This window comes from Falco naumanni, chromosome 14, assembly GCF_017639655.2.
Source record: "Falco naumanni isolate bFalNau1 chromosome 14, bFalNau1.pat, whole genome shotgun sequence".
Classification (NCBI taxonomy): domain Eukaryota; kingdom Metazoa; phylum Chordata; class Aves; order Falconiformes; family Falconidae; genus Falco; species Falco naumanni.
Genome location: NC_054067.1, coordinates 20,434,536 through 20,449,263, shown reverse-complemented (window position 1 = coordinate 20,449,263; position 14,728 = coordinate 20,434,536). Strand labels below are relative to the sequence as shown.

At 38.9% G+C, this 14,728-nt stretch overlaps 1 protein-coding gene across 4 annotated transcripts in view; it reads left to right on the top strand.

Annotated features, from left to right (window-relative positions):
• DACH2 (dachshund family transcription factor 2) overlaps positions 1-14,728 on the top strand; it is a 304,580-nt gene that overhangs the window by 282,678 nt on the left and 7,174 nt on the right. For 2 of the 4 annotated variants that reach the window (XM_040614672.1, XM_040614670.1), the window contains exons 8-11: positions 2,577-2,722; positions 3,250-3,397; positions 7,385-7,504; positions 10,570-10,635. In XM_040614672.1, the coding sequence (XP_040470606.1) occupies positions 2,577-2,722; positions 3,250-3,397; positions 7,385-7,504; positions 10,570-10,635 (480 nt within the window). Of the gene's footprint in view, positions 1-2,576; positions 2,723-3,249; positions 3,398-7,384; positions 7,529-10,569; positions 10,636-14,728 lie in introns of all 4 variants that reach the window. The other 2 variants (XM_040614671.1, XM_040614668.1) reach the window with 1 other exon arrangement.

Genomic DNA, 14,728 nt, shown 5'->3' with positions numbered 1-14,728 from the left:
TTAACATGCAATGTGACCTTGGTCTGCAAAGCATGTTTGGTTAGCACAAAAACTTAATCATAAGAAGTCATAAGTAGAATCCTTCTTCTTTACTGCCCTTTTTCTGGGACTTGGAAATTTATTGCTTCTGGGACAGGTAGGATATGAACAATGGGCCAAATAGAGTCCAGGGTTATCTCATCTGTGTGAAAACTGCTGCTGAAAATCGATGTGACCTCTGCTACACTGTCATCCCAATTCCCACCCTCTGTGTCCTATTTGTCTTTTGGTAGAAGCTTAGATCTGTGTGCTGTCTCTATGTGTCTCTCTTGGGCCAGATTATCAAAATGAATCATTGCCTGCATACCTCTTATATTTCTATTTATTTTCCTGGTGTTGACTAGGTCTGATGAAATATGATTCTTTTTGCATTTGATCCTCACTGCAGCAAGCAGCACCTAATTTAGCTGTGTCTATCTCTTTAAAGAAGAGTAATACTATTTTGAAACTTCAATCTGCTGTACAGTAACATTACAAACCATAGACCATGCAACCTGTCTTCACAGTCAATAGTAATTTTCCTTTCAGCCAATTTAATGTTATTACTTTCATCTCCAAATAGTAGGGATTTCTAGAGATTTTAAAGCAGCTATAGTTTTGTTATGCATACTTCACGTATTACTTTCTTTTTCAGATGCCACTTCTGTTTAGTCTTTTGTGACTCCATGGCATAGATATTATTTCTGTGTAGCATCATATGCGACAAATAACCAGATTATTTTCAAAACTCGGCCACTGATAAAAGATATTTAAGTATGAGAAATGATGCATCTGAATCAGCACAAACTTTGTAGTCTATGTTACCAGATTATTTTTTTTAAATGGATCATTTAAATTACATGAACACAGCTCTAAAATGATAGCTACAAAGATGTGTAGAGGTTACTGGCTTTTGTTGTTCTTAGTCCTGAAGAATCATTATAAAGATGTGCCGTTTAATGAATTCACACAGGGTAAACAAAATACTCCCTAAACAGAGATTTCAAAGAATACTTGAAAACTGCTAGTGCTCCTGGTTCATTGTCCGTAGGTGTATTTTAGAAACCCAGCACAAAGTGCTTGCTGCCTAGTAGATACTGCTAGAGTTTGTTAAACTACATACGAGTATTGCTGTAGAGACACCAGGGTTTAATTCATCGTTGTCAGGTTCTTTTTGAGGTGGCTTTTTTTTTGTGTTTTTTTTTTTTTAATAAGGAGACCTTTGAATATGGTGTGGTCTAATTGTAAATCCAGGCTTCAATATGACCAAGTCACTTGAAAAATGAAACTATCAGGACTGTTGTACAGTTGCCCTTAGAAAACACTCATGTCATGTATGTGTGGTCAGTACATTAGTTGCAGGCTTTACTAAAAAGCAGTTGCTGAGAAGATACTCTTTGATTTCCGCAAGTGGAGGAACATAATATCTATAGACTGGATTTCCCTGGAATATCATACAGGATTTTAGGGTTTTTTTTACATTGCAGAGTTAAAGAAATTACAGAGTTTGGCTTTAAAGACTGCTAGATTTTTATTTTGTGGTTTTTAGCAATTAACTCGATGTTTAAATGAATACATGGGGAAGTAGTACTCGTAGGGATCTGAGAGAAGGAGATACATTTACTATCCTAAAATATGTTTAAATTATCCTATCAAAAAATGTGAGTTCCTTGGTGATAGTACTGATTCATCACAAAATTTAAAGGATTTTTAAGAAATTGTTACTAATGTTATTTCTTTCCAGACACACATTTCTACTGTCTGTGCACATCTTGATCTGTAACAACATGATCTATTTGAAACGAGTGGAGGGGGAGCTACGAGGTCCTGATTCTACAGTTTGTAAGAGATGCATCGCTCTAGCTCTGTGCAGTGCATCGCAGGAGTGAGGGGAGCGCTCTCCTCCCCGGCTGCTCCTGGGACCCTCACCACCCAGCCTCTCGTTATACCTCTGGTATAAACTGAGACTGCTCAGCAGAGCTTTTTTGGCTACTGTCTGTGACTAGAAAGGCTGACAGTAGCAAGGTACTTGTTAAGAAAACCTGTGCTGACACTTTACTGACAACGTGGAGTTGGTGCTAGCTAAGCAGGAGGGGATGAGTCAGTGGAGATTATTTACTGCTGAGTATGGGAAGGGTAATATTAAAGGAGTGAAGAGATGCGATACGTTTCTTGATCAGAATTTTGTCAAGGTTATAGCAACAAAAAATGCACATCACAGAATGGCAAACATTCGTAGAATGGAGAAAGGTCATTCAGGTTTAATGAACTGCGTAATACTGTTATAATTCTGTAGTATAATTCTGTAGAATTTGAGATATAATAGTTTATACTCTATTAAAGCTGTGTTATAATATTCAGTATATTTATTGTTGTTCTGTACTACTTTGCAAACTTACCTTAGCAACAATCGCAGCTGCCCAAAGACTGAAACAATGTCAGTTTTACTAATGCGCTTGTATTTTGACTTCCAGGTAAACAAAATGCTAGTTACTAGAAATTACATTTATCTGTATTTCCAATGCCTTCTGATGTTGCTTTTAAACCTATCTTTACAGAAGAGGTCCAAATTGCCATTCCAATAATGAAACCAACCTTAGATAAAGTCCAACTGGCTGGACAGGCCTTGCCTCCTGGATTTCCGGCGCCATTTCTTTTTGCTGATGGTCTGTCATCAGTAGAAACACTATTAACCAACATTCAGGTAAATTATTCTCTATAGGGCCAGGCTATGTCATGATAGATAACGTGTTTCTTTTTCAGTCTCTTTAAAATTTTCAGAAACTACATTGTATCTGCAATTCTAATTTCTTTTATTTAATGTAATGCTTAGGTTTCCACTGTCTGGCATTATCGATTGTGAAAGGGTCCCGTATGTTGTCTATTTGACTTAATAGTTGGCAATAATGGTCATATCAGAATTCACCAGTCTCATTATTCCTCTTCTGCTTCTCCCTTCAGTTGACCAAGGTCAGCAATGATACGGCACTCCGTTTGTAATAAACCGCATCCATAGGATGAATTAGCAAAAGCTATACTGAATGATTCCATGCCACCAGATTGCTCATATATGACATTTAGCTACTCCGGGTGCCCAGGTGCATTCCAGGTCTATAGGTTCCCGCTTTTAATTTTTCTGTTTTCCTGGAGGGTATAAAAGAAAGAAATGGATTAATTTTATCACTGCTGGAACAAAATGGTATTTTCAGATCTTACATTTGTATGTTTTAGGGCCTGCTGAAGGTGGCTGTGGACAATGCGAGAGTCCAGGAAAAGCAGATACAGCAGGAAAAGAAAGAGTTAAAGATGGAGCTTTGTAGAGAGAGAGAACTAAGAGAGAGCTTGGAAAGGCAACTCACAGCTGAGCTGCAAAGCAGAGGTGAGTGAATGAAAAATCAAGTTTAGATATCTATTAAATGTATAACCCTTTGGCATTTCCAGCTGGAGCTGTTGAGGACTTGGAGTTAACTGACATTCATACTTCAGTGTAATGCAGCAGTGGACTAGCACTGGTAATGAAAGATTTAAATTTAATAAAAACAGAATGAAGCACACTTTTCTGTAAGCAGAGAGAACAGTGACTGAAGGATTATTTCCTGGAGGGCAACTGGCCGCAGAGAGTTTTGGCAGGTTCTGTGGAGGAAAGCTGATTCAGTTTCATGGCTTTCACATGTATTATTACCCATCCGCCTGTGTATTCCCAGCCCGATTTCTTCATTTGACAGCTTTAATTTCTTTTGTTTTCTGCTATTATCCTTCAAGCATTGAGAATCAGTCTTACTGTGAGAGAGATAATATGTCTGTAATTTGGGTATTTAGGTGATTTTTTTTCATTACCTTAGTACTTATCTAGCCCACAGTTCTGTAGTTCAGGAGCTACTCACCCAGTTTTTCTTGTCGATAACTTCAGTGCCACAAAATAGATGGAACTATGAGAAACTGTCCACCTAAGTGCAAGATTTGAAGCAAATAACCCTAGATATTTTTTTTTTTCTGTCAGTAGAGTGCGATACAATAGCACTCCCCATATGGGGCCTTCTAAGACAAAACCATGACTGTTTAGAAGCTTTTGATAGTAACAGGCAATTAAATTGGTAAATCTGAATTTTTCGCTGTGATATTGCAAAGAAGGCAATGTTCTTTTTAAAATTCAAATCTGCATCTGAAGGAGAGGAATAGTACTTTATGTGCCAAAAGCTACATCTAGATTACATCCATGAAATCAGGAAGATAAAACTAGATAAGACCGAAAATGTAGGTGCCAAGGACTATCTTCCTGTGCGTTTTGAATTGAAATTAGGTGTGTAGAACAGAGCTGTCTGCAGCACCGAGTCTCAGTAAGAGGCAACAAAGAAGGGCGCTTCTAAGGCAAGTTGTGAAGGGTCAATAAATACTGTGGAAGGTGTTAAATTGCAGGGGGTGTTCAGAAATGTTGCATCACCCCAGCCTACGTGTGGATGAGACTGCTGTATTTCTATAAAATAAAACCTGTCTCCCTGCAGGCAGACAGCACACTATGCACCTCCTGAGTTACATTTAAGTCAACAAAAACCTTAAGCCATGCGTAGACTTTGCTGGCTTATGGCTCAAAAGAGAATTTCACCAATAATCAATATCCTCAGAATTGTTTGTCTTTTAGGTCATTGCCACATGCACATCTTTATTATTATAAAAAGTCGGAGGTAGGCTTTTTCACATGGGTTGCTCAATTTTCCAGTGTTCTACAGATCACATTTTGACATTCATAATTCACTAAGTCTCTCAGAGATTTCCCATGTAATAGTATCCTTTTGGTTTTTTTCCCCTGCCTGGAGCATTCACAAATCCAGAACGATCTGTAAAAGTCAGTAAGAACTGAGATGAACAAGTGGTCACAAAAAGTTATGTAAATACTGTGGATTTTCCCAAAATTTTTCCAGATATTTTAGTAAATTTTCTAACACTATTTTGTCACTTGAAATTCACAGGCATCTTAATATACAGGAGATTCAAATAAATGAGACTGCAAAATAGTGCTTGCATAAATTCAACTTTCATTTTAACAATACTTGTGAGCAATATTTGCCAGAATGTATGCACTAGCAAACTTGACTCTAAACAGATGGTAATTTTAAAAGGGCATTTATGTTCAAGCTCAAATTCTTTTTAGTCTGTTAGTTTTACCTGCCTTTTGTAGTGCCATCACTTCTCCGTTTGTTTGATTCCATAATGAATCCACGGCATTAAGTACTGCTCTGTGGAATTTAACTGTACACGTGAACTGAAGCAGCACAACACAAGAGCATTCTTCAATCCTCTGCACAAGCTGCGATGGGTTGTAGAAATGTAGCGCTTCCCTGTGAGCTGGGCTGGGCTGTGGAAGTGGTCTTTGACCCCTTCCAGAGCATGCTTAAAGTCTTCTCCTGCTGGTTCTGAGAAAGTACGTGGGCATCAGCCTCAGCTCCAACTAATCTTCCTCATGCCAATGAGACATGCCAGCTGATGGCAGATTTCCTGGAACAAGAGCTGTGCCCAGGAGGAGCGTATTTTCTGGCTGCAGGATACACTCAGCAGAAGCGTGGTGATGGGCCTGCAGATATCCTAGCAAGCAGTTTAAACCAGGGAGGGGAAGTGCAGGTCATGCAAAGAAGAGACACAAGAGAGTGTTCTTGCAGTACTGGTGAAAAAAAAAGTTTAAGAGCCCATTAAAGGTAGCTTAATAAGGATAATAAGGACAGTCTGTTAGCCGGCAGGAGCACAGGAAGGGTTGTTGTTGGCAGAGGTGGATATTTTAGATGTAGTTCTGGCCCATGTAATGGTAACCTGGGGCTGGTGAAAAATAAGGTTAAATATGAGATTAAGATTCAGGATTTGAAAAAGAAAAGGCTTTTAAAAAGGTGCATTTTATTGGTTGAATTTATATAGGTGAGGGAATACAATCATAGCAATGTCAGCAGTTTTCAGTGAAGATATTGATCATCTGGCTACAATTAATACTATACAATTCTCTAGTTATAGTTTTAACTTTATTTATAGTTGGGTTTAAGACAGAGTAGTCAGAAATACTTTGTTTTCTGCCAAATCTAACGTGCCTGTACCAATGGCCTGTGGATGATCTTTGTCAAGGCACTGTTTCTGCTTTCTGTCTTTAAAAGAGATGAAATGCTGTAAAGTGCATTGAGATCTAATGCAGAGCTGTACAGGAGCACTGTATTATTGCATTGTTACCTATATTAAACAGCCAGCTACTGTACAGCGTTTTACAGAGTGCTTCAGTTTGTAGGAGAAATTGCTAATGAAGAGAATATACTTGATTCGCTTCGGGGTGTTATAAGCTTTTTTTCAACCTGCTTTCTATGTGGGAAGTTTCCTTTTAATTTCTCTCTGACGTTCTCAGCATACACCCAATGCGTTTTTGTTTCACTGCTTTCTTTGGCTTTACCTCTTCTTTTCTCCCACTAGTGATGAAGTGCTAAAGTACTTATGTTACTCAGTATATACCCCTTCTCTACACATTTGATCTTTCATCTGAGTATGTACTCACTCAACCCATCTTCTCAATAGCCTTACACCTGGCTTCTGTCTTGAGCAGTGGTTCTTGTTATGTCAGTTATTCTGCTTCAAAATTAACCCAGCTGCTGCTCCATTTTTACCAAAAAAATGACCACCTAATTCCATGGGGTTTCACTCTGTACACCACTGGTGCTGGCATTTCAGATTCTCCAACACTGCACACAGGTAGTTCACCTGGATAAATAAATTTAATTTCCTTTTAATGTTAATAGCCATAACTAAACCAAATCTCTGACACATTCAGAAGACTTATTCCATCCATGAGGAGTGGTCAGGGAGAGACATAACCAGTGTGTTTGGATTATCCTTCTGGATAAAACTACTGGCAGAGCAGGGTGCAATACAGTTCTCAGCATTAAGGGAAAATATTAGAATGAAGGGTGGGAGATGGATTTAATTTTGAGGATATACATTGCTGCTGTTGCTAGAAATCGGTTTAAGCCAATGGTCTGGTCAACCAAACTGCAGAACTGTAGCTGGAATTTAGTCCAGGCTGGTGAAGTCTTTGTAACATGAACCACAGGGCTGGTGCTGAGACTCTTTAGGTTCTGGTCAGGACACTTAAATCCATGGGGCAGTTCCAGATCTTTAAGAAGATCTAAAGCCCTTTCACACTGTTCATTGTTTTCACTACAGGATATGGCTTGGGGTGGGTGGGTTTATTTTTGTTTTTTCTATCAGTTTCATGCCAGATTTCTGTTTTTTTCTTGAGCTGGAACTGGGCCCTTGAACACTGAACATAAACTCATTTACTGTCACCATTATATATTAGTTGTGCTTTAACAGCCGTTCTTAAAATATATTTACATTTCAGCAACAATTCAGAAACGCTTGAAGAAAGAAAAAAAGGCAAAGAGAAAATTGCAGGAAGCTTTGGAATTTGAATCGAAGAGAAGAGAACAAGTGGAACAGGCGCTTAAACAGGCCACATCAGGTGACGGTCTCAGGATGTTAAATGGTAATGTCTTAGTTGGCCTTTCACAGTTAGCTTCAAATGATGTTTAATTAAGTGACAAAAAGTAAGATGATACACAAAGCAAATTTCAGAATGAAGAACCACAATCCTTTCCTGAAATAATTAAAAATCTATTTCAGGCCATGTGCTCTGGGTCATGAATTAAAAAAATAAATGTCTGCAACTAGAGAAACAGACAGAGCAGTTTACACAGACATGACAAGAAATGCTGAATATATTACCAGCAAAATCTGTTACGGTGCCAGCTAAGACAATGTGAAATTTGGTTCCTATAAGGTTCTCTGAACTCTTCTCTCCCAGCAGATTCATTTTTAGAACTGCTGAGCTTCATTTTAAAAGCTGTTTGGCTAAAGTGTGCTCAGCCTCAGGATCCATTAAGTGTGTTAAATATGTATCAGCTTTCAGAGCAGACTAGGTTTTGAATACTTCCCAAATATTCTTGTGAAACAAAAGCAAATCAGTTTAATCTCCTAAACAGGGTGATTATGTTTTGGGTAGTGGGAGGCTTTGCCTCTCCTGCTTAAGATGGTTCTGGCCAAAGCTTAGAGCTTCAGTTTGAATCTTTAAGACTGCACCTTGTTGAGTTTTAATTAATTTTTAGGTTCCATAGCTAAGGTTTAGTCTGTGCATCCCTACCCCAAAGTCTCTGCAGAGGCTCGTGAATCAGAGTTATATTCCATCTCTGCTGCATTTGTATGTACCATGACTTTGTGCTGCCTGCTTTGGGCACGGCTAGCAACCGAGCCGTCATAGCATAAGGAGCCTGCAAAAACTGCCTGAACTGCTGAGTAAAAATAATGAGTTTAGCTTGTCTTGAGTTCTCAGTTGTGAGGCCTACCCACACTTTTTTAAAGTTAGAGCAAGCCTTGTGTGCGTGAACTGCCATCGCAACACTCTGCAGTGGACTGCGAGTTGTGATTTATCTAGAGCACCTAAGAGATATAAACTCTTTAAGTACGAGAGCAACATCTTTCAGAGGCATTCTCATCTGCTGGGTTTTTATAGTCCAGCATATCACTGTAACCAGGAACTGGCTGGCTTTTCTGATGTACTGACAGCAAATAGTGGTGATTCAGGCATGGATATACAGCTGGCAGTTGCACCGTGATAAGGGACAATGACCTAAGAGAGGGCGGGTGGACAGAGCCAGCAAAATCCTCTTCACCACCTCCCCTGGGTCAGAAAAGCACCCAGGCTGGATCCCAGAGATACAGCCAGCACCTTGAGATGAATGTCAGAAAAACCCTAAATTCCTGATATTCTGTAAGGTCATTCACCCAGATTTTGCCATTGCTGGTAAGCACCTGCCACTCGCATGGCAGTTAGGAGTGCTCAGCAGTTCTGGAAGCCACAAATTAAAGGGTACCAACATGCCAGCAATGTGATTAACAGATCTTTACATCTGCTACTGTGGGCCTGGCTGCTAACGTTTTGATTTGCAGGCACACTCAGGTAGTCATATATATGTTAGTGCCTGCAAGAAGCTGATATTTACATGCTAATCTGATTGCACATGCAAATCAGGTAGCTCATTAGCATCTTAATCCACAATTTAATTGCAGGTACAATTTTATGACAACAAAATGTGAAGGGCTATTTTGAGTATTTTTAATTTAACTCCGACGGTCTGTCTCATTTAACAGATGCTGTTATTAGTTAGCGATGACTTTGTCATTTTACACATATATACGACATGGACTCTGAAAGGTTTGCAAAGAAAGAGCCTTTTTAGATTGATAGATCAGTGCCCTGAACTTTCCTCCAAAACAGGAATCTGAATAAGGGAAACCCAAGGTAACAGCAGTCACTCATAATTTTATAAGAAACAATTGTATACATGAAAATACTTTTTATTTGATGGTATAGATTTATAGGGCTATATAAGCATACATCACATATATTTCATTTAAACATATATTGCTAAGATATAACTCATACTATCCTTCTGTGTATGGACTGCACTTCAGTGGGTTGCCCTACTTTGACAGAGTTCAGTTAGGCTGCAGGGTGACCGTGAAACGGCATCTTTGGAAGAGATGCTGATGCTCGACCAAAGGGACCTGAGAAAGCAACAGCACAGCTCTTCTCTACTTCAGAAAGTCCAGAACAGGCTTCTAGACAGAAAAACTTCAGAACTGTACCCACAGCTCCCTTTCAGGTGTGGGCTTTTTTTCCTCGCTATAATTTCTGAGTGCTGTTTTACAAGGGAAGCAGATGTTTCTCCAGGATTTGAGGTGCCATGGATTCAAATCACATACCCTTCATGCTAATCCTTGTTGGCACAAGGTGGATAATGGCATCTGTTATCATAACACCCTGGGGTGTTGGAGGCCCCGCCCCCACCCCAAAGGACTGTGCATACAGAGGTATTATCAATAGGAAATTAAATAGGTCAAAAGTGCGTATCGTTATGAGACTCTCAACTTGGAAAAAAGACTACAATCCATTTTGGAAAGCTTTTCTCAGAGATCTGGAAATGTTTCACATAATATCACATATGTAATTTTGTTTTGGCTGATAATGCATGCTTACAACATCTTGAGCGGAGTCTTTAAAGTGCAATTTGCACAGTTCTTATCTGTAACGTGCACTCATACAAACTGATAGGCACGCGCACGCAGACACATTGACTGGCATTGGCTAAATTCTTTAATTCTGTACTTCGCAGGTGCAGGGCTAGGAGAGTCACTGTAGCTTAATATTACCACAGTTCCATTTCGACTTTTATTTTTCATGTGTCAGATGTCCTCATTCTCCAAGAGAATTTTACAGACATATTAATATAATGTGTTAGTTATTATCCGGTCATCAGACAAATGTGAAGCACATTAAAAATAATTCACTGTGAGACCAGTATGCACGTTTTGTAAACTATTTACTACTGAAAATTCTATGAAGACCAAATGTTTTATGCAAGACCGTGTAATGTGGAGATCACCCTAGTTTGCTATAAATATTTTTCTAAAGATGCATGAGAGAAGGGCAAAGGGGAATACATTAATCTTCAGTGTCATGTCTTTCAGATGCTGGAATCCCAGATATGGAAATAGAACACAACGGAACCCAACATGACAGTGCAGCAATGCAAGGTGCAGTATGTACCACATCCCATCACGTACATGTTTATCATCAGCTGTATTAAAAATGAAATAAAATGTAGAATAGTTTTCATGCTTTAAAATAAACATAAATCACAACTTTGGTTTCCTGTTCAATACAGAAAACCTTTGAAAGATCAGTATTTACAAGACCAGAAATTAAATTTGTTTTAACAGAGGTGTGGGAAACTCATATTTAGCTATCATGCACTTAGTTCAAAAGTGATTTTACATATGATTCATCTTTTTAAAATATTTTACCACTGATCCTTACCTGCCTGTGAAGATCATAGGTGTTTTCAAAAAAATACATAAACCGTAGGTGGAAAAGGAAAGTCATGGTCACATTATGAGCAGTTACATAGTGCTCCATTTTCCTCATTGTTCAGTGACTGCAAATAGAGAACATCCATGTCTTGCCCGAGTGCTTCCCAAAGAATAATAACTGCATTCTAGCTACAGGCCTGTGAGGTAAGGGCGTTGTGTAATCGCTGGTTAGTGAAGCTGAGATACAGAGATCTCAAGGGTTATTTCCATTACCACTGGAACCCTGTTTGAGACACGCAGAAGATCCATAGTCACACGTGATAAAATTTGGTCTGAGCAATTTGCTCTGTCTTTGGAGAGAGTTCGGCTTGGTGGTGTTGGTTTTCTATTAAACCTGCCTCTTTCTCCCTTCCGCCTGCGCCCTGTTCATTACACACCACTCGGTTCTGTGCCTGCTACTGTAGCAGCCTGGAGACAGCTGCCTGTTTCAATGTAACTGCTGCTTCTTAGAGCACTTCCACCCTTTCTACCGAATCGTGTAATGGTAATGTGCAAAAAATAATCTGTGTTGACGTAACTAAAAACAGTCCCCTTCTGTGTAGACAGAAGAAGGGCTGCAGTACAGTTATAGATACAAACATAATTTCTAGCATTTCTCAACTGTTAAAAGCTTGACTTTGCATACCTCTGGTATGCATCTGTCGTCCATCTGTCATCTATACAGGAAAGCTTTCAAATATTTTTACTGCTGTCTCTTTGTGATTTTAGGTTCATATGCTATGTGTTACGAAGGAGAATCACAGCTTTATTGTAATGCATATATATACATATAACATACGTGTGTATATATACGTACACATACGATTAGAGTTGTGCTCTAAATACCGCGTTTGGAAGATCATTACTGCCAGAAATAATCAAACTATTGAATAATCACTGGGGACACTTGTATTTAAATTTGACAAGCAAAATATTCCTAATGTTTCTGATCTATTTATGATACCTGCTGAGATGAGTGCTCAGTGCTCTTCCAAGAAGATTCTGAAAGTCAAAGGTGCATCTGGACAGAATCTAGTGAAAAATTGAAGTTAATTTCAATTTTCAATTAATGAAAAAAAGTTGCATTTGGCTCGAATGTGTCTTCCCATCAAACATGGTTATAAATAACTGGGGAAAGTGATGCATAGCTGCTTGCAGTGACCGTTTACCCACTAGAAGGAATTAAGAGAGCTTTCTTACACTTCCTGCAGTCTATTGGTATACAAGAAAAACTCGTGATTTTATGATTTTTATTTTAGGTTTGTTTTCAGTCTGAACCCAACTACATTGTTCTTTAGTTTTATCAGGCTTTGGATCATGGAGTTGTTGATCAGGTTAGAAGCCTGAACAAAGGGAGAGCTGGATATCCACTATGTTTAATACCTCTGAGCTTGGTACCCCTCTGTGAAAGCAGAACACACTTGTGCAGTAGATGTAAACCTGTCCTGTACTCCTCAATGGCAAAGCCTCTCTTGTCTTCACTGCAGTAATGAATGACAGCGTACGCTGACGTCTGGGACAGTTTTGGTGTGGTAGTCATGTTCATATGTAAACATGTGGTGAGTTGAGCCTGGTTTTCACTGAGCACTCTCAGCTGATAAAAAGGTTTCTGAAGAGCTCTCTGTAGAGCTTGTTTAGATTTCAAAGTGTTTCTGTCCTGTAGCACCATCTCTTTCATTTTTATTTATGCTGATGCTGTAATATCTTTTTATTCTCTCTTGCTTTGATTACAATATTTGTACTTGACAGCTACTATTGCGCTGCTGTCTTTAACAATTAGCACACACTCCCTTATTGCACCCTTCATTTGCTGCCTTTGGTTTTTGGCCCTGGAAGGAGGAAGGGTCAGAACATGTTCCCAATACAAAGCTGTTTCCAAGCTTCCAAAACCTTCCAAGCTTCTCTGTTGCACAGAAGAAAGCTTTAGCATCAATGCAGACCTTTCGTTTTCAGTTGTCAATAGCTCTGCTGGACAGAAATCTATCATTTGTACAATGCCTTTCCTTTGAAATTCGATCAGTTTCACTGCCAGTGTCTCCTTAAGATGGTTTAAAGGAAAATTACCAAAATACTGCACAGCCACCTTTCACAGTGATTAAGTCGTATCATATTTTATACTCATTTCTTAAAGTGATTTTATTAACACAAGCTGTTCATATACTGGGATTCTGATCTGCATTATAAATCTTTTCCATTTAGTTGACTCATTTCTCTATGCTCTGTATATTAATTGAACGGAAATTTTGTGCAGGCGAGACTTAAAACTTTTTTGAACTTCACAGTCTTAATACCTCCATCCTCTGTATGTATTCATCTTCTCATCCAGTATAGCTTGATCTGAGAGAAGCTTTTTAGCTGACAGAATAGAAAAGTAATAGTTGCTGCAGTCGTGAAGCCCCCTGCATAGTTGAGTGGTGCAGGAGAGGGTGATGCATTCACACAGATACCCTTCTGGTCTTGCTCCCATAACTCACTTGTGGGCCAGCAAGATAGTGCATCAACCATTTTATCAACCAATCTCCGTTTCACATAAAATAAACATACTGGGTGTCATTAAGTGCACCTTCAGATCAATGATTTTTGCAAATGACATTCAAGTACCATTCGAGTAGTGCATTTTTGCTGATAAAAGCAAATTAAATTAGCACAACTACAAGTGTGCTGATAAAAACTAAAACCGAACAGCAGCACCATTAGCTAACAAAGTAATATTTTCTCTTTACTGCTTTCTGCCATTTAGTTATTATCCTATTGGAAATCTAATTATAATCCTTTTACTCCCTAGTCAAACTTCACAGTTTTTGCAAGCTTAGCACTGACAAGTGATTTCATTACATTTGATTGCCCGCGCCCAGATTGACTTAACTTCACTCCGAGACCTAAAAGCCCTCTCAGTTTCTCAGATTCCCTGTTTGCACATTACAGCAACAGCTCCTTTAATTAATTAGCATGAACAGCAGTAACATGAACTGCTGAACAGAAAATAACATCATTTTATGATCGCAGGGAGACTTCTCCTTTTGCATGTTTATACCTTAGTTAACTTTTGTATTACTATATTTCATTGTTAGGGGATATTGGAACAATCAGCAAAGCAATGTTATCTTAAAATTTTAAAAAATAGAGGTTACCATAATACTTGTTGATAACAATTTACAAAAAATAAAAGACTCTAAATTTCAAGAAGGAGGCAGCAGCAAGGCCGGCAGAGTTTCCTGAGGTAAAAGTGCAGTTGGAAGGAAATGTGGTTCACGGGGCCTGCAACAGGAGCGGGACCCAGGGTGGCTGCTGCTGCCGTTTGTGAAACAACCTGGCAGAGATTTAGCACAAAACTCTCAGTAACTCTGAATAAGTTTTATCTGTTTGCCTAAGATGAAGGACTGTTGAAGTTTGGAAGACGTTTTGGGTTTTGTTATTTTGAGAACTGGGCTATTTTTTCACTATTCTGATCTAACCAGTCAGTTTTCAAACCCAGCCTATGGTCAAAAAGGCACGAGAGGGACAGGAGAGAGAGAGGTGGTGGTTTTTAGAAGTTTAGCAACTTTGTTAGTGTATCAAATTATACCTCCAGATGCCTCAGTCCACTGAAACCAGGCAGGCTATGGAATTTCAGAGTACTCTACAATTGTGAGAGACAAATTCAGCATCTTGGAAATGCAGTGCTATTGTGTTGGTCTTGCTTTTACTGGAGAAAAAAAATAATTATGTAGGACTGGATCCCTGTGGTAAGAAACTCTTGAGACTGAGCTAAAGAGAGGCCTGGTGTTTCCCTTTGAGC